Below are 19,030 nucleotides of genomic sequence, written 5' to 3'. Positions count from 1 at the left end.
CCTCTGCTTCAAAACCTCCAAGGAAGGAGAGTTCACCATCTGTTGTGGGAGACCGTTCCACTGTCGAACAGCTCTTGCTGTCACAAAGTTCTTCCTGATGTTTGGTCGGAATCTCCCTTCTTGCAACTTGAATCTGTTGGCTCGGGTCTTAGCTTCCGGAGCAGGGAAAAAGAGGCTTGCTGCCTTGTCCATGTGACAGCCCTTTAGATATTTGAAGATGACTATCATATATGCCAAATGAGGATACCATTCTATGCACCTTGATGGTGTTTTGTTGCTTATTAAGATGCCGCAGGACTTGGCTGTTTTTGCTTGAAATGTCAGAGTTTGTATTAAATTACTAGTTCTGGAACAAATGTATAAACAGAAACGACAGGAAAACAGCATGTGTCTTGCAGTGTGAATAACTGACATATGCTGTCCAAAAAAGGAAGATTCTACATCAGAGGGCAGGAACCTGTGCCCAAATGTTGGATTCCAGCTCTCGTCAGCATGGCCAATGGTCAAGGATTATGGGAATTGTAGTCCCAACAACATTTGGAGGGACACAAGTTCACCATTCGTGCTCTAAAGGAATGAATCTGGTGTTAGATCGTATATTTACCTCCTTACTACAGTGGTACCTTGGTTGTTGAATGGCTTGGCTCCCGAACAAATCGGCTCCCAGTTTGCGAACGTTTTTCGTAAGCCGAACGTCTGACGCAGCTTGCGATTGAGTACACAAAGCTCCTGCAGCCAATTGGAAGCCGCGCCTTGGTTTTTGAACGGTTCTGGGAATCAAAACGTACTCCCGGAACGGATTAAGTTTGACAACCAAGTTACCACTGTACTGTTAAATGAAAGTCGGAAATTTGTATCTATACTGTTCAATGGTTTCATTTGTGTTTTGATATTCTGAGATTAGAAGGGCATTTGACTGAATTGAATGTCATTATCTATTTTCAGATCAGTTAATTCTTTTGGTTATCTAGAGTGCATTAACTGAAAAAGTAGGGTGAAGTTGTTTGCTTACAATACTGCAGGATTTGTCTTTTACATCCAAAAGAAATTATTTTCATATGGTCCTTCATTACTCTTGGGTTTTAAGCTATGTTTTAACAAGCTGTAACTATTAGTGGCTCCACTGCTTTAAAAGCCTTTCCCCATTTTACGTGCATGTTGGAGAGAGAAATATTACATATGTTAATGCTAGCCCAATATTAGGGTGGCGCTATGGGACGCGGGTGGCGCTGTGGGTTAAAGCCTCAGCGCCTAGGGCTTGCCGATCGTAAGGTCGGCGGTTCGAATCCCCGTGGCGGGGTGCGCTCCCGCTGTTCGGTCCCAGCACCTGCCAACCTAGCAGTTCGAAAGCACTCTCGGGTGCAAGTAGATAAATAGGGACCGCTTACTAACGGGAAGGTAAACGGCGTTCCATGTGCTGCGCTGGCTCGCCAGAGCAGCGATGTCACGCTGGCCACGTGACCCGGAAGTGTCTTCGGACAGCGCTGGCCCCCGGCCTCTTGAGTGAGATGAGCGCACAACCCTAGAGTCTGTCAAGACTGGCCCGTACGGGCAGGGGTACCTTTACCTTTACCTTTATTATTTAGTCTCTCATTTTCCTAAATTTACAACTACACGACATGCCCTCAATCTCTCTAGTTGATAAACATCTTTCCATTGGAGAAAAACAAGTTGTGAACGGCTAAAGAAAACTTGCACACTACATACAAAGTATTAAGATAACGCCTTTTCCTGTTTTAGTTGAAAATAGAGAAACTTGAAAACTTCATAGCTTGGGTAGCATCTCTTTACATGTCTCTGGACTGCCAAGAGTGCTTAGTTTTTCTTGGCAATTGATGAGCAGGAGAGAATTTCTTACTGCTATAACTTATGACCCTAGCAGTATTCCTATGGGGTGTCTAGCACATCAAAGCATTTTTAAAAGTGCTGGATTTACAGCAAAGCTTTTGATCTAAGGAAGGAGCTATGTAGACTTTGTCTACATAGGAGGGCAATACCAGGTGAATGTAAATCACATCTCTTGTTTTCTTCTATTCAGATAAACCAGTGTTTTTAAAACTGTGAGACATACAGAGAAGTAGCACCAGTTGAAAAACATCAATATAGAAGGAAAATCTAGCAACCTTAAAATACATTATTGAATGTTTTTGTTTAGCAGCGTTTTGGATGCATGGCAGACTAGGATTCTGTTGTGGTCATACTATTGATACAAAAGTCTCAGTCTTATACTGTATTGTATTTTGTAGAAATAGAAACATTCTGAACTCAAGGATACATTTGAACTCAAAGTAATTTTGCAGACAGGCTTACTAAAATGGTGATACAGGACAATAAACTAGCCTACTGAAGACCCGTTGACTATCTGTCTAGTCTTGTGGCAAGGTCCTGATCATGAACATCACTGTTATTTTTATCCTGTGAGCTTTGTCCCATAATAATCTTGTCATAATGCATAATTAGTAGCATTTTTACAAGCTGTCCCTCTGGAAAGTAGAGGCAGCCCTGTTATAGTCTGTTCTCCAAGCTCGATATGGTCTGTTAGCTATTAGGATTAGCAAACTTTCTGCTTATATAATTTTCCTCATCCATGTGTGATGACCTCTATAAACTCCTTTAGCTCTCTTAGGTTGAGCCTCCTTTCCCTAACAAGGTAATTACAAAATTATCTAAGGTTTATATCTGAAGTATCATGTTTGTATTTTTTAGAGAATGAAATGCTTCCCCCATACAGAAGAATGATACAATCATGTATATAGAGATTCCTCTTAACCAGTCAGAAAGATTTTGGTGAAAGCTGGAGAGACGTTCTGAGCATTTGAAAAACAAATTTATTCAGGTCATTTTCACATAAATCTGCAACCACGATACAAGAATTAAACAAGAATATGGAAGTGCAATGAAGAATACAAAGCTAGTGTATGAATAATTATAAATAACTTCTCAGAGAAAGATGCAAAGATTTTAAAAGCAAGGCTCTTTGAAAAAAAATGAAGTAAATATTAGAATTCCTTGCAAGAAGTTAGAGTGGCTCTTCACTAAATTTGTAACATTTGGTTGCTTATAAATTTCCTGACAGAAAACTGTTTATTTCAATTCAAGTTAAAATATGTAAGCACCTTTGTAGTATCTGGAATGTGAAAATGATGTTTTTGGTGTAAGGCACAGGATAGACCACTTGTAAGAATATAGTACTTCAGTTATCTCCAACTAAACCTATGGGGAGGTACTAAAATGGTGACTGGGGAAAAAATCAGTTTACCATTAAAAATCCCTTTGATGTAAATGTGAAATATTTGAATTCAAAACATTTTCTGTGCTATAGTCCGAATAAGGGCCTGCCAAAAAAAGTGAAGAAAATCTATCTCTGTCATGCAGCTGGGAGGGAAAAGGATTAGTTTCTCGCAAAAAGATGTAGCCCATTAATTCCTCGTGTGTTCCAAAAACCACAAGAAAATCTTCCAAGCTGCCATGAATCTTCATGAATTAGTACCTTTCTTTGTTAGAACTGATCTTGGCAAAGTGAATATCTTGGCTGAGGTCTGAATCCAAAAGTGTCAGATATTCCAGTTCACATCATATGTAACAGCAGATAACCTGCTTCCCTCCAATAAATGAAAACACAATTTTGTAACTGGAAACGCTGCTAAATGTGGGATAGTGGTCCTACGAAGTTGCTCGGCCCTATTCCTTGAGATGCCATCGTCATGCCATCAGCTTTCCTGATCCCCTGCTCTTCTCAGTAGTCACTGGCTCCCCAATACCAGCCCACAGTTTTTCCTGCTGCTACTAAAACACTTTTAAAAAGAAAGAAAAATTTCTACATATAAGCAAGCAAGGCTGCTTACACACGTATCATGTGGATAGTTAAAGGTAGGTAGCCGTGTTGGTCTGTCGTAGTTGGGGGAAAAAATTTAAAAATTCCTTCCAGTAGCACCTTAGAGACCAACTAAGTTTGTTATTGGTATGAGCTTCCGTGTGATTGCACACTTCTTCAGATACACTGAAACAGAATTCACCAGACCCTTATATAGAGAGAGAGAGGGTGGGGAGGGGTATTACTCAGAAGGGTGGTGGGAATGGGTGATAGGTGTTGACAACTGTTAATGACTGCAATTGGTCTTACAGGAAAAAGCAATGGGTGAGATGATTAAAAATAGCTTCATCATGTATAATGAGATAAGAATCCAATGTCTCTATTCAGACCAGGTCTCTCCATGGTTTTAAGTTTGGTAATAAGTTGCAATTCAGCAACTTCTCTTTCCAGTCTGTTCCTGAAATTCTTTTGTAATAAGGCAGCTGCTTTGAGATCTTGTATAGAATGTCCTGGGAGACTGAAGTGTTCTCCTACTGGTTTCTCTGTCTTGTGATTCCTGATGTCCGATTTATGTCCATTTATCCTTTGGCGTAGGGTTTGGCCTACACAATGTTAAAAGTTGAGCAATTAAATAGTCCTGAGATGGTATGTTTGATGTTGTTGGGGCCAGTAATGGTGTTATTCCCACCACCCTTCTGAGTAATACCCCTCCCCATATAAGGGTCTGGTGACTTCTGTTTCAGTGTATCTGAAGAAGTGTGCATGCACACGAAAGCTCATACCAATAACAAACTTAGTTGGTCTCTAAGGTGCTACTGGAAGGAATTTTTTTATCATGTGGATAGCAATTGTTGTTGACGTATGAAAGGGTGTTGCTTATGTTCATGTGTGATATCAGACATATTACACATGGTAGGACAGGTGATTTCAACATCCACCAGAACTATCCAAGCTAAGGGGAAGGCACTGGCAAGCGAAATAGGCAGAAACAGGTCTTGTCAGCCTGGACAGACAGTGGTGTGGATGACAAATTTTTGTTTAAATTTGCAAAATAAATTGTAGTACTAAAAGTGGAGGAGCTTGAGCGTCTTCAAGACAATCTGAAACGCATATTCCAAGCCATTAAACATCTCCAAGAAATGGTTATTGAAAGTGTCCTTATATTCCCCAAGCTTAATGTATATCACTTCCTTCATATTTAATGTATGGAATGCACTCAAAATGCAGCAAGTTTTAGTTCTAACAGCTAAAAAGCATGGCCAACAACTGAATATTTATAGGGCCTTTCAGCAAGCTAGTAGTGGGAAGGAAGACTCCCATCTGCTAGAAATTATTTCACAGTTTTGGGAGGTGGAGAAACCCATCTATTTCACTTTAGCCAAAGGAGGAATGATTCTTCTACCTCTAACAACCAATTTTCAATTTGGAGTTATGATTTTCTTCACTTGAATTATTTACAAGTTTGCTGTTGAATCCTGCATATGGCAGGTATTATCATATAATACAGTACTGCATTATTTAGTATGCAGCCTACTGAATATCCTGCTAGTATGGTTTTTTTATATATATAAAAACCTTCATTCTTTCTGACTGCCTACAAGGTTTAAAATACAGTATTCATGGAGAACATCCTTTAGCTCCTTGTGAATCAGTCTTTTAAGCCTTATTTTGTGATGCTACCAAACTATATTACTCCTAACCTTTTTTTAACCAATTAAAGTTTGCACTAAAGGAATATATTGAGAAATTCCACCTTTGTAAATAGACTTATTTTTTCTGCCGAGTATATAGATCAACTTTAATCCAGGTTACCCAAATTCTATTAAGGGAGAATTGTTTCTAAATAATCGTAATTTAAAATCTGTACGGAAAAAAAGAAGAAAATGTGCAAAGCAATCTGCAGCAAACATTGGAAATGGGTAATTCACTATTTCATATTTCTTCTGAAAAAATGGCTTGTCAAAATATCAATAGGCATCTGGTTTAAGAAGATACTTGCCCGCTAATACGTCTAAAATGCAAATACTTTCATCTGAAAAGGTGTAATGAATAGCCATTGCTATACATGAAGCATGAACAGTTCTTAAAAAGTGAACAATACATTTTGTCCCAAGGATAGAAAATTATCATGCTGGGTGTTTAGCTCTGTTGGAAGTTTCATTTCCCCAGAGTTTGGTCCAGATTTTGCCCCATGACCACTGATTTTTCCTCCTCCTCCTTACTCTCAGTATTTATTATATGGCTGCAGACCAAATAATTGTGAAATTAGTTCCATGACCCTTTGGACACCACTGCCCTGGCCACTTGCCACATAGCAATAAACCTCCAAAGAAAATGAAAATGTAAAAAGCATAGTTTTGATATGGAGGGGTTGGAGTCTGTTGTTAAAAAAAAGTAAAATGTGTAAGATTCCATTGGGCATATATGAACCTAAAGTAACTCTTTGAATCTCAGCCTCTTTGAATATCCTTTAAATTGTTCCTTAAGCTCATTCACAAATAGCGTACTGATTTTCCAGTAGTCAGAGAAATGGCATTTCTGTGAATGGGTTAAAACTTCCTGTAGAATTTGAAATACTGTATATAAAGCACCAATCTTTCACTGTCCTCAAAAGTTGAACACATGAATTGAGTGACAACATTCATTCTGAAGGAGGTCTTAATGCTTCAGAGTCATTAAAATTCTTGTTGTATATACTCTGGTCCTTTTTTCGTTTTCGCTTTCAAAAGTTTTTACATCCTGTCTCAAGTTTATAAAATAATTTCACCTCAAAACCTTGGGCACCGTTGCATAAATTTTCTTTCATCTTAATACCTATTAAAGAGAAAAGAAGTAGTCGTTAAGTATAACATACATCAGGACAAAAGTACTAAATAGACCTTCAGATATCGTCGCTGGATTTAAAATTTAAGCAACATTAGCACAACACTTTTCCTCTGCTTAAACTGCTCCTATTGATTGACCTAAATGAGATGCAGTAAAAGGCAAATCACTATTGACTGTACCCTTGCACAGGTCTCTAACATTAACAAGTCTTGTTAAGAGTTTAAACACTCGTGCACTTAGACAACATTTCATTACTTCCAAATGGAATTGTGCCAGGTTCTTAAAGGGGCTGTTCCCAGAACGTCCTTTTAAATTATTTCTTAGCATAGTGAGAAGCTGTGACAAATTCCTCTTGCTGCTCTGCTAATGTCACTGCTGACCTCTTAAGAATCCTGCTGTTCTAGCTCTTGGGCTCTTAAAAACTCACACTTGCAAGAATTCATAAAAGCCTGTGGCGAGGCCTCTTAACTTGTTGATTCTGTAAACCAACTGCAACTTTCGGCTAGTGGTGACAAAAATAAGTTCAGCGGGTTTGTTTGGATGAATAAATATAATTGCCTATTCTTAGGGCTAGTACTGGTGCTGGTGTTCTCTAGAATGCATTTAATAGCTTGTTCCTTAATGCAAGCTGAAGAATAAACATGGATATTGGAACAGGGGTATTAAAGACAAACGTTGCATTGTTATATAGAGATGAGCTCATGCTAATTGCTGAACGCCAGAGTTGCAACTTCCTCTGAAGCACAGATTCCCACCCACAACAGATATCTCCATGCAACCATGTTAACAATTCTATCTCCCCAGGCACACATTTACATGGAAAAACAGCGAGACCAGATACAGTGACTCCCATAACTGCTAGGGGAAGTCCTGTCCAAAAGACCATTGGCAGTGCTATCAGTGTCCAACATAATTCATCTATTTATGCAAGTGTGGGCCTGGACGATGGACCAGACCAACTGTATATGGGCAATCCCCAAGGGGCTTGGTAAAACTAAAGTCAGCTTGGATTCGTTTGAACTTCCTTAGCAATGTTCTCTGCGTTTTTGTAAGGATGCTCTGTATGTGGAATGCATAAGCAGTATCCGGAAAGTTGTGTGAGCCAGAAATAACAGCTGACGCTTGCTAAGTCCTACTGCTGTAGGAATGTACAAATCCCTTTAAATCCTCAAAACAAGATTTCTAAAGAAGTATTTCAGAAAGAATCTGACTTGAGTGTCTTGCACTGGCAAGCAATTCAACACTTGCGTTACTCTTAAGTTCATTCTAGGCCATTCAATCTTACAGATTTTATGAGAAGCCAAAGGATAAAGCACATCATTTCACTATGAAGAGGTTCAAATCTGAAAACAAAACAACTGAGTCTAAGAAAAAATGACATAAACAGGCCATGTTCATACATTATGGTAAACCATGGTTAATGGTTTACTATTAACACTAAGATTGTTAGTGCTTTGCTCCCCTGCGTCTGTATGAGTGGGAGCAACAAACTCCAATCCCTGACCTAGGATTACGCAGGAAGCAGGGATCATGTTACAAAGAAACCAGGATCAAACCTCAAATTAGCCATGGTTTGATTGGAGGAACACAAACCATGGTCCTTGATCTATATGTAACACTGAGCCAGAGATTGTGTTCACAGTAACTATGATTTATTGTGATACATGACTACCGCCATTGTTACAATGACAGGAAGGGAAGCCTGCATTTTATAGAATGAGCCTTTTTAGTCAATAGCACTAAACTATATGTTAGGGACTATATATAGGGACTATATATATAACTATATATAGGGATGCGGGTGGCGCTGTGAGTTAAACCACAGAGCCTAGGACTTGCCAATCAGAAGGTCGGCGGTTCGAATCCCCGCGATGGGATGAGCTCCCGTTGTTTGGTCCCAGCTCCTGCCCACCTAGCAGTTCGAAAGCACGTCAAAGTGCAAGTAGATAAATAGGTACCGCTCCGGCAGGAAGGTAAACAGTGTTTCCATGTGCTGCTCTGGTTCGCCTGAAGCGGCTTAGTCATGCTGGCCACATGACCCGGAAGCTGTACGTCGGCTCCCTCGGCCAATAAAGCAAGATGAGCACCGCAACCCCAGAGTCGGCCACGACTGGACCTAATGGTTAGGGGTCCCTTTACCTTTTTATATGTTAGCATAATATGCACATAACTCAGAATCGTACAGTTCCCCCCTCCAAGACATTGGAAGCATCTGCTCTCACTTTTAACTTAACCATAGTTCCCCGTTACATTTGAACTCAGGAATTCCAATTGATTTAAACAAGTCATAAGCCATGGTTTGATCCTAGCTTGTTTGAACAAAGCCTAGTTTGAACTAGCCATTGACCCCCTGTGATATGAAAAGGAACTTTCTTAGTTTAAAAACACAAATGAATGCTTCTTTAGCTCATCCTTCTACCAGATAAGAGGAGGAAAGGAGGGATTATGTGATTTGGCATTATGTGGTTGAGATAAGACCAAAAAGTCTCATTCTATAAAATACATTCTGTGCAACACATTTTTGGAAAGAACATAAAAATGTGTAAATTTTTGTGTAAAAATGTGTAAACAGGAAATTACTTACGGTGAAATTGTGCAGCCAGACGCATATGCATGGTGACCTGTATAACGGATATCGCAACGCACTACATTGTTGGAGTAGTCTGATTCTGGTACCAAGTAGCTCGGGTTTACACTAACCTGCAAAAGAAATGCATGCTGTACTTTGCAAGTTCATATGTTGATAATTATTATTATTATTATTAACTTTAAAATGTAATTTCCATACCTTTAAGATGTAATTTCCAGGTTTAACATCTGTGATATCAATCCATTGGCAGTCTATGTCAGCATTGTATGTGTCGTAACACCCAGGGCTCAATCCCTAAAATCAAAGTGTAGCAGGAAAGTGAAGTGAAAGTCTTAACTTTCTTTTATATATATATATAAAAAGTACAATGTTGACAAATGCCAAAAAGCTTGCCTGGATAGTTAGCATTTCTCAGTGATTCATAGCACCCTACTGCCACCATTACTTCTATCAAAATGATTGCTCTCCTGCTATATGAATAGAATGACCCTTATAGAAAAGGTCTAAATTCTAGCAAAATAATTTTGCCTTCCAAAACAAACAAAAGATCCAGTATTTTCCCATTCAAAAGCAAAGGAGCCATTTTCATGAAAGACAAGGATATCAATGGCTGCTAGACACAATCACTATATTCTTTGCCCCACTATATTCTCCTCCCAGTTGTTGCAAGTCGCAAGGACAGGACCTCTTTGTGAGCTTCCCATTAGGGTAACTTGGTAAAACAGGACTTAGGCTCTTTTCATGTCTCATTGTTATTTTGCTAGGTTAAAAGGGAGGCTTGACTTTAGGAAACATATTTTTGTCCTGAAATGACAGCTCCTCTTAAACCATGAACTCGCAGCTCTTTGGGTCTACGTAATGTGTGCGGTTCAGTTCCTTTCCCTACCCTGAAATCATTCTGAGTGGTGCCTGGCTGCCCCTACGAAAAGTACAATGTTTTGCCACAGACTGTGTGTCACTTGGCAAGGGTTGCGTACTTGCTGCGGAAAGAAAGCTCATGGGTATACTGAGAGCTGGCAGCTATGCGCATTTTTTAAAAAATAGGATGCAATCTTCATTTGCTGAGGAAAATACTTTGCAACAAGCACAGGTCTCAAAACAGGGGATGAAGCCGCAAGAATTCTAAAAGAATTTATAGTAGCAATCAGATGCTATAATACTTTAGAGACTCAGCTAGCCAGTTTGCAGAAAAGTTAGGAAAGCATTCCAGGACCTAAATCTGTAGGGGCTCACAAGAAGGTAGTTGCCAGTTGCCTCTAAACTTAGTTGTACCCCTTGCAACCAATATAGGGATCAGAGCTGGAAGATATCTCAATGCATTGTCTGAAACTGGTTTGAAGTTCAGATTGCGATACCAGTTTCAACGTCATTATCCAAGAGATGGCATTTCTACATCTCTCTGTGAATACTGAATAAAAGACCTTAGTAAGAGCTTCGTGTCTTTCCATTACTGGCAGCCTGCCATGAGGGAGGGGAAACAGATTCCCTGAAGCCCATATGGTGCTGTTGTTTCAGGGTCAGTCAAGACTGATGTTTGAAATCCATCTATATTCTGACAGCAAGAGATGAAAAATGATCAGTGACTACCTTACCTGCGTATGTGCTGTACACGCATACCTTCTATAGTATCCGTAATCGCAGGACGTATCTTCAAGACAAAAGCTTGCTTTGTGTCCTTCAGCTACCCTCCTTTGGGAGCTTGCTTCAAGCAAGTCATAATGGCTGAATTCATCCATACTGTGGTAGTGTCTGTTAAACCACAGGCAAACTTTTTTATTCAGTGTTAACCCAACAACCATAATAACAATAATAATAATAGTGGCCCAGCAAAACAGCGTTGGCATAGAGCCTTACAATCGCTGTTTTTTATTCCAAACTAATGGGCTAATATTTTGTTGCCCTATGATACTGTTCTTCATATAGTTTCATTATTCAACAATTATATTACAAATACAGCTCTTGAGAGTAAATTGTTGCATAGCATTTATTTTGTTTAAAGACTAAGCAAAATTGTTGTTCCAAAATTTCCCGCTGCAAGAATTAGGAAGCATATGAGTGTCTATATCATTCATCTGAATTAAAAATGCTTACTTTGTATACTGTAAATTCCAAGGTTACTATGGATTCTGATTCTTTTTCTATCAGTGGCCCCCAAGTATTTACGCAAAATATTTTGATATTTAAACTCCACTGTGTTAAATGTGTTCTAGTTTTACACACATTGCCTTATTATGCTTCTGGTTATTCATTGGTCAGTTTGTGAAAGGCCTGTTCTGTTGCTACATTGTATTTCTCACAGTAGAGTAGCTGGAGGGGAAATAGATTCAGGTAGGTAGCTGTATTGATCTGACGCAATCGAAATAAATTAAAAAATTGTCCAGTAGCACCTTAGAGACCAACTAAGTATGTTCTGGATATAAGCTTTTCTGTGTGTGCACACTTCTTCAGATACCTTCAGATATCACATGAAAGCTTATACCCAGAACAAAATTAGTTGGTCTCTAAGGTGCTACTGGACAATTTTTTTATTTATTTGGAGGGGAAATAGGTTAACTTTAGACAGCCACCTCAACGTCTTCTCTCCATTGTATTTTCTTATTGTTGATTCCAACAGAAGATGGAATCAAGCAACATGTTTCAACACAAATGTCCCTCTTTGGGTCTAAAGCTGCCTTTGCAGGCCCTCCCAAGCTGATGTGAGTTGTGGTACCAAACATCTGGGGGCACCAGATTGGCAAAGGCAGGTCTAAAATCAACGAAGGTAACAGTGGCGTAGCGTGGGTTGTCAGCACCCGGGGCAAGGCAAGTAATTTGCGCCCCCTAACCCGTGGATTTGCGCCCCCTAACCCCCAGATGTTGCGCCCAGTGCGGCCGGCCCCCCCTGCACCCCCCACGCTACGCCACTGGAAGGTAATATTTGCCTTATGTGTGGCCTAAGCAGCTGAAAACCAAAGGCTACCTTCTGTTGTACGGCAGTCTTCAGATCACAGAAACCATACCTATATTAGCACATCTTTGAATCCTTCCCATATGCAGGAAATGCTCATTGAGTTAAAGAGCTCGGATACCAACATCACCTTGAGTCGACCAATTTCACCCACCTAACATTTCCACTGATTACTGAGTAAGTATGTTCTGAATGTCCAAAATGTATACATGGAAGATGAACAAGTTACGTTTTCCATCACATTGGAATAGCTCCTATTTATTTTCTACAGTGGAACCTCGGTTTCTGAACGTCTCGGAAGTCGAACGTTTCAGTTTACAAATGCCGAAAACCCGGAAGTAACTGCTTTGGTTTTCGACTGCTTTTTGGAAGTCGAATGGCTTCCGTTTTGAGTTTTCTGTAAGTAAATACTGCTGGAATTGAATGCTTTGGTTTTTGAACGTTTTGGAAGTCGAACGGTCTTCTGAAGCGGATTGCGTTTGAAAACCGAGGTTCCACTGTATTCCTAAAGCAGGGTTGTAAACTTGAGTTCAGTGGGTAAGGGTTCGACTCCTGCTATTTTCTGCATGGCAGCAAGAGCAGGGAAAGGGAGTGGAGTGGAGTGCTGGAAGCCACATCACAACAAACAAACAGCAAGTGAACATAATTGGAAAGTACCATACTGAGCCCTTCACTCACTGATGACAGCTGTGCCACTCCCAAGAGTATCGTGGTCTGCTTGGCAAGAAATCCGAAGTGCCTTGGTTTTTCACTCTCTGGGGGAATCTCAGAAGCATTCTGTTATCATAGTCTCTGACATCCGACCTGTAAGCTGAGCTGCAAATATGTAAAACATACATGCGCATGAAATAGGCTTGGAATTGCTCGTTAAACACACTTTGCCTTATGGTGCGACATTTGTATTTATTATAGTTGAAACGATCTCTTGGGGGTTTTTAGAGAATGCAACATAACGAGAAATCTTCATTGTGCAGTTTCCATTATATGCTGAAGATGTGCCTCTTTACCCTGACCTTTGACACCTGAAATATGTATTTTAGGAGCCACCCTATTCTATTGACTGTTATTGTTTTAACTGATTTTAATACTGTATTATTAAATTGTGGAAACCTGTCTTGAGACCTCATAGGTGAAAAAAAAATGACAATTTACTATTGTTACTACTACTACTACTACTATTCCATTTGCTATTAATGTTTATGTTTGACTCCTTTTTGATTATGCCCAGCATGTGCCAAGTTGAGGAGCATACCCAATTCCTCTCTTCAAATCAGAGGAAGTATGCATTAGTTCAATAATATATTTAGGAAAATATTTTTTAAAAACTAAGAAGTAGTAGGCCATGGCTGAACGTCAGATAAAACATATCCCATGCCTACTTTTTATTTACTGAACTTCTTTTTAACTTCCCTTGTTGGTGTCCTATGAAAGGTGGTGTCAGGGAACTGCCATCAGTGTCCGAGGGAGAGAGCAAGCTCCGAAGGGATCCCAGAGAGCGTCCCGGGAGTGGGAGAGGCAGCCCATCTTCTGGGGGAGAGAATCAGCGTAGCTCCAGTGGAGAAGGGGGGAGATGGGGGAATCGGCGAGGCGATCCCATGACTCCTTGCCGGGGACCAGCGGGGAGAGAAGGGGTCCTCCGCTGCCCACGCCCTCCTTGCGCAGAAGGCTTCCGCGCAGGGAGAGTAGGCAGAGACTGGGCATCAAAGAACTTCTTTGCTGGAAGAAGTTTAAGAAATGCCCACTGACGGATTCTGCCAGCGATTGAGACGGTCACGGGCGAGTGGCTGTCCGGAAAGGAAAGGTTCACTCAGGCAACCCAGCCAGACGTTGGGACAAGCTTACGCACGAGCAACGCCTAGAACCATTACAGGTGGATTTTCTGTTGTTGCAATAGACCTAAAATTGCTTTGTGTACTGGGCCACCAAGTCCAAATCTTTTACCAGAATTTTTTGTGTCTGCTGAGTCAGAGTAGGTGCTGATTCCTCTTCCTGCTGATCATGTCCATGTGATCTCCACTTCCTTCCTCTCCTGCCAATTTCAGCAGAGTTTCTATATTTCCCCTTTAAAATGTCAACTAAGAATATGATGGAGTTGTGTAACATTAGCTAGCTATTTTTCCATCATCCTCAAGTACAATATACTCTTAATCAATTTGCTGGCACTACTGCAAGTGTAAAAAGCATATTACCAAATCTTGGCTGGCATTGCTATGAACTAATTTTTGGAGGCTGTTTTGCATAACAATATTCCATCAGATCTAAAATACATATTTTTCTATTAGTATCCTCACAGCCTAATCTTATGCATATTTACAAAGAAATCTAACTGAATTCAATGGAATTTTCTCCCTAGTAGATATGCATTGGTTGAAAAACCATGGAATAATAATAATAATAATCAGAAAGTAAATGGTTTATTAAGAGCTGATTGCAAATTGCAATCATCAAATAGCAAGATTTTGCCTTTTTTTTAAAAAAAAAAAAAAACCCAACTTATTTCACAATTTGTAAACCATGTGTTCAAGGGGGAATTGTTTTCAAAAATTAATGAAGCACTGACTTAATGAAAAACAGGCACTTCTTAAGGCAGTAATTCCCAAACAATAAGGGCATGGAAGCCTTGTAGTTTGGTCATCCAGCTCTCAGCAGAGGGTAATAGAAACAGTATGTTTCATCAACTCTAATGGAGGCAGAGCTCTCTGCTACTTCTGAAATTAACTCCTCTTCCCTCTCGTTAAGCTGCCAGTGTGACATTGTGACATTTTTGTCAGCGTGTCCTGAACTGTGATGTAAAAGCAATGTTGTGGTTCCACACAAAGTTGGTCATGCTTTGGTCCTGTTGAAAGCAACGGTACTTTTTAAGGTAACAACAAGCAACTTATCCCACCAATTTCAATGTGACATTCTGAATCTAATCTGGTGGGTGCCTCTTTCACAAGCCCTCGTTCTAAGACTCCAGATCTTCCCATCAGATTCAGTTAGGAATCCAATGCCAACATAAACCAAGGGGTTTACCTTGCTAGGCAGTTCTCTTCAGCAGCGCACCTCAGGTTGTACATGGAAGTCCTCTGCACATAAGTGGATGCTTGGATGTAGTACGGATCTGGTACCAAGTCTGGGAGACCTGCAGTGCATCATGCCACAACACACACACACACACACAGAGAGAGAGAGAAACAACTGATCAAGCCCAGAACATGTTTGCAAACTTCATTTTGCCTATCTTAGAGGAGTCACAAACTAAATCTTCCTAAACACTACATACAATCCACATCTCTCACACCCATGGGTGGTTAACAAGAACCAAGAGTCATTTTTCTCAAGATCAAAGGGGGGGGGATATGAAAAGACAACGTGCCTTGCAGATTGGCAGATACTGTGAAACACAGCACTCTCCAAAGCAATTTTTCTCATAAATCTTCAAGGCATTCTTCCTCATAAGGACACCAGCTGAGGAGTACACTTAAGTCTGCCAGATCAAAATACCAGAAATGTGTCCGACACTGTGGAGCTTTGCTCTTTGTTATATGGACCTGCAGCTATGCCGAAACAAATGATGCTGGCCATCCATTAGGCAGGTTGTGGTTTGAATTAACCCCGTTCAAAGAGCCTGAAGATGAAGGGCATCTTCCAGCCTTACTTTAAAGCAGAGAGACAGAGCATTGGTGCAAGTTTCCTTTGTTCTGGGAGTGGGAAAATTGGGGGGCAGGAGTGCATAAGGCTTCTTTCTTCAAAGCGTGTAGTAGGGGTCTTAATTGATCCATGGTTCAGCCCCAGCAGTTTGCGCACAGGAGCAGATTTAATAATAACAGTGCCTCTGAGCATGCGCAGAGAACTTTTTTGATGGCTGGCAAGGGGGCTTGTGGGCTGGAGTTAAAATGTCAGTGCCCCACTCCCTCCAGCATAAAGGAAATGAACCACCGCTAAGATAACAGAACGTTTGTCCTGAAAAACCTTCCCACTCCAGCGCTCTGCACTGAATTGTAGAAGTTGATTTGTGGGTTGTTGTTGTTGTTTTAACATTACTTTTTAAAGTACAGAGAAACAACCCTTGTTGGGAAAAAAGTTTCCAGTGAATAAGGGATATTCTCGTGCAATAAGTTCCAGGCTGACAACAACGCAGACACGGTGAGGGGCAAAGGGGGAGGGCTGGAACCAGATGGCGAATAACGGCAGTGGAGCCGGCCGCCTTGCCAAGCGCTCCGTGTTAAACGTGCCGTCTGGCGGGGAGGGCAGGATTTGCCACGTGGCTGCGTCGGGGTTGGGTTATTATTATTATTAACTGAATTTATATATCGCCCTATACCCGGATGTCTCAGGGCGGACGGCAGAACAAAATCAAAAGATAAAACCACAAAATATATACTCGAAATAAAAACAACGACCCCCTCCGCCCCCCCCAAAAAACCCACCACGTTTTAAAAAGGGTGGTTGGGGCTTTTTTTGGAGGGCGATTGCTGTTGGCAGAGGAAGCGACCAACTCCACGTTTAAGTCACTGCAGGGGCGCAATTCCTCGCCACACTTTCTCTCGGAGAGGCAGCGCCCGTCGCGTGGCAAACTGCGCGCTCTTACCGTACTGGAAGTAACCGGTGCCATAACCGGGCCGCTGTCGGCTGTCGGGCCGGGGCCGCTCGTACGTGTCGTAATAGTTATAGTACGGGTTGTCGTCAGAGTACTTGTACGGGTTGTAGGGGTCATCGCCCACCATGCGGTCTAAGCCGCGCGCCCGAGGGAAGTTGCTCAGAGGAGGCGCGCCGCTGCTGTTGCCCGGCCTGGAGGGGGCGCTGGCGAGGGGCGCTCGCCGAGAGCTGCTGCTGGCAGCGCCGTCTGCCCCGCGCCCCCTGTCGCCGGCGGGCTGCTGGTAGCCGGCTTGGAACCAGTGCTGCGCCTCGGGTCTCCGGGTGGTGCCGTCGGCGGCGACCGCTTGCGCCCTGCGCGGAGCGGTGCCATTGCCCCGGAGGAGCAACACGTGGCCGCCTTGCGCGGGCTGCTGGCTTGCGCGCCGCCGAGGCGGCTGGTACTGGGAGCCCACGCTGAGCAGACTGTATAGCTGCCCCTGGTTCTCCCACTGAATCCTTTGCCTCCACACGGCCGGCGGCGGCGGGTTCCTTGGCTGAGGCAGCGCGCCCGACGGCGCGCACAGCAGGCAGCTCCAATAGACGCACGCCTGCAGCTGGGCTAAACGGAGCAGCAGCGGCGGCCGGGTGGAGAGGCGCATAGCGGCGGCGGCGAATGGGGTACCCCTTGGCACCCCCTGGGTCCTGGAAGGACCGTCCGAGCCAAACAACAGCCCGACGGCGAAGAAGCAGCTTTTGCAGGCGCCTGGGCGCTCTCTTCGTACACAGGTGGCAGATTTCCCCTTTGCAACAAGCCTCTCCTCGCCTCCTCTGCAAGATTGCTAAAAGGAATGCGCTCGGCGCGGGACTGAGCGAGCCGCCTCTCCCTCTTGCTTTTGCTGGTGTCTGGAATGAAGCGGCAGCGGAGGGAGGGAGGGAGGGGCGGAGGGTAGGTGGGTGGGAGGAGATGAGGGCTTTTTAAACTTTTCTGGCACGTTCGCAAAGTTACACAAGCCCCTTCTGGCAGGCGGCTCCTGCGCTATTTGTTCGCGTAACGCGCTGCGAAACGTGCCGGCCCGACAGTTCCCGGCCCGTTAAACAAAACAACAACAAGAATCCTCTTTTCGCATCTCTGCCTTCTCCGTCAGGCTTCCAGCCTCGTGCACCCCTAAGGCTGCGTTGCCACCTTTGTTTGGCAAAAAGACAGGACCGGGCGAGACGGGGCGGTTGGTGAACCGTTGTTCTTCTTTCATCTGTTGCTGAAAAGGCTTCAATGCGTTACAGTCGAGCTCAGTCATGCGTTCGAGCCCCCAGTTGGGCAAAAGATTCCTGCATTGCAGGGGTTGGACTAGATAACCCTCGTGGTCCCTCCCAAATTCTATGATTCTACGATTACAGCCTAACAGGATGGCCCCTCTGGCACTGGTCACAGACACACACGCGCACGCGCGCACACACATGGATTTGTGAATCTGTCTGTGCTTGGCTACCCCGGGTTTAAATACAGGAATTTGCCATTCAAACACATTCATTTGGAGAGGATCCGTAACTTGGCACAAGGAGGAAGATAGAGGAGAAGGAGAAGACCTGAAGTACAGGACAAACAATACAGGACGTAGCGTTTTGCACTGAAATATGGGGCAATCTTGTATTATACAGGGCAGGTGGCAGCCCTGCGCTACCCCTGGCTCTGATGGCCCAGACGGACAGGACCAGACAGCTTATCTACTAGGCAGGACCGGTTCAGCAGGGGTCTCCCTCTCTCCACAATCTGCAGGCACCTCGCCATCCAGGGTTAACTGCATGCAGGCCTTTCGCTTCACTCAGACAAGTCAGGCTGCCAGGTGGCAAAGGACTGCCAAAGTATGCAGAGAGAGAGAGAGAGAGAGAGAGATGTTATTAGATCATCAGCCCAGCTAGAGAGACGAGAAAGCAGGCTAAGGGAGAGACGTGGGAGATGGCTCCGGTGAAAATACTTCCCAGAAAACATGTTTCGTTTCAACTGGAGCTCTGGCAGGGGAAACTTGGTGGCGGCTGCAGGGTGAAAAGGGAGGCGGGGTAACGCCTGTAACGCCCTTTTCATTATAGCCCAAATCCTCCTCAAATAAACTCAGGCATACCAGGTTTTGTTTTCCTCTCTCCGAGTCACATGACGAGAACTCCGCGTCTGGTGGAGAAGAGGCTCACTTCGAATCGAGTTCTCCCATGGGGAGGGCTGCTCGTCACCCTGAGAATATCAACGGGGCAAAACTTAAGGTGTGGAGAAGAGGAGAAATTGGGTTCTCATTTCTCCATC

General features: G+C 42.9%; 1 protein-coding gene across 2 annotated transcripts; it reads right to left on the bottom strand.

Annotated features, from left to right (window-relative positions):
* Positions 1-6,543: 6,543 nt before the first annotated feature.
* On the bottom strand, positions 6,544-17,669 carry LOX (lysyl oxidase). 2 transcript variants are annotated; one of them, XM_083404194.1, is made up of 7 exons: positions 16,751-17,667; positions 15,193-15,301; positions 12,856-12,993; positions 10,823-10,979; positions 9,429-9,524; positions 9,225-9,340; positions 6,544-6,628 (listed from the first exon to the last, which is right to left on the bottom strand). In XM_083404194.1, exons 1-7 carry the CDS (start codon positions 17,394-17,396, stop codon positions 6,622-6,624), a joined length of 1,269 nt encoding a protein of 422 aa, XP_083260320.1. In that variant the 5' UTR covers positions 17,397-17,667; the 3' UTR covers positions 6,544-6,621. The 2 variants fall into 2 exon arrangements, with proteins under 2 accessions (XP_083260320.1, XP_083260321.1); XM_083404195.1 differs by lacking the exon at positions 6,544-6,628 and having other exon boundaries at positions 9,206-9,340; positions 16,751-17,669.
* Between the last annotated feature and the right edge of the window lie 1,361 nt (positions 17,670-19,030).

Source organism: Podarcis tiliguerta (assembly GCF_965153285.1).
Source record: "Podarcis tiliguerta genome assembly, chromosome: 11".
NCBI classification, from domain to species: Eukaryota; Metazoa; Chordata; class Lepidosauria; order Squamata; family Lacertidae; genus Podarcis; species Podarcis tiliguerta.
This window is presented reverse-complemented; position numbering and strand designations above follow the sequence as displayed.

Excerpts from the sequence above, each read along its gene's own strand:
- LOX (XM_083404194.1), bottom strand. The coding sequence starts at position 17,396 with ATGCGCCTCTCCACCCGGCCGCCGCTGCTGCTCCGTTTAGCCCAGCTG. Across the intron at positions 15,302-16,750 it reads CACCGGTTACTTCCAGTACG|GTCTCCCAGACTTGGTACCA; the intron begins GTAAGAGCGCGC and ends GATGCACTGCAG. Across the intron at positions 9,525-10,822 it reads CGTGTACAGCACATACGCAG|GGATTGAGCCCTGGGTGTTA; the intron begins GTAAGGTAGTCA and ends CTTTGATTTTAG.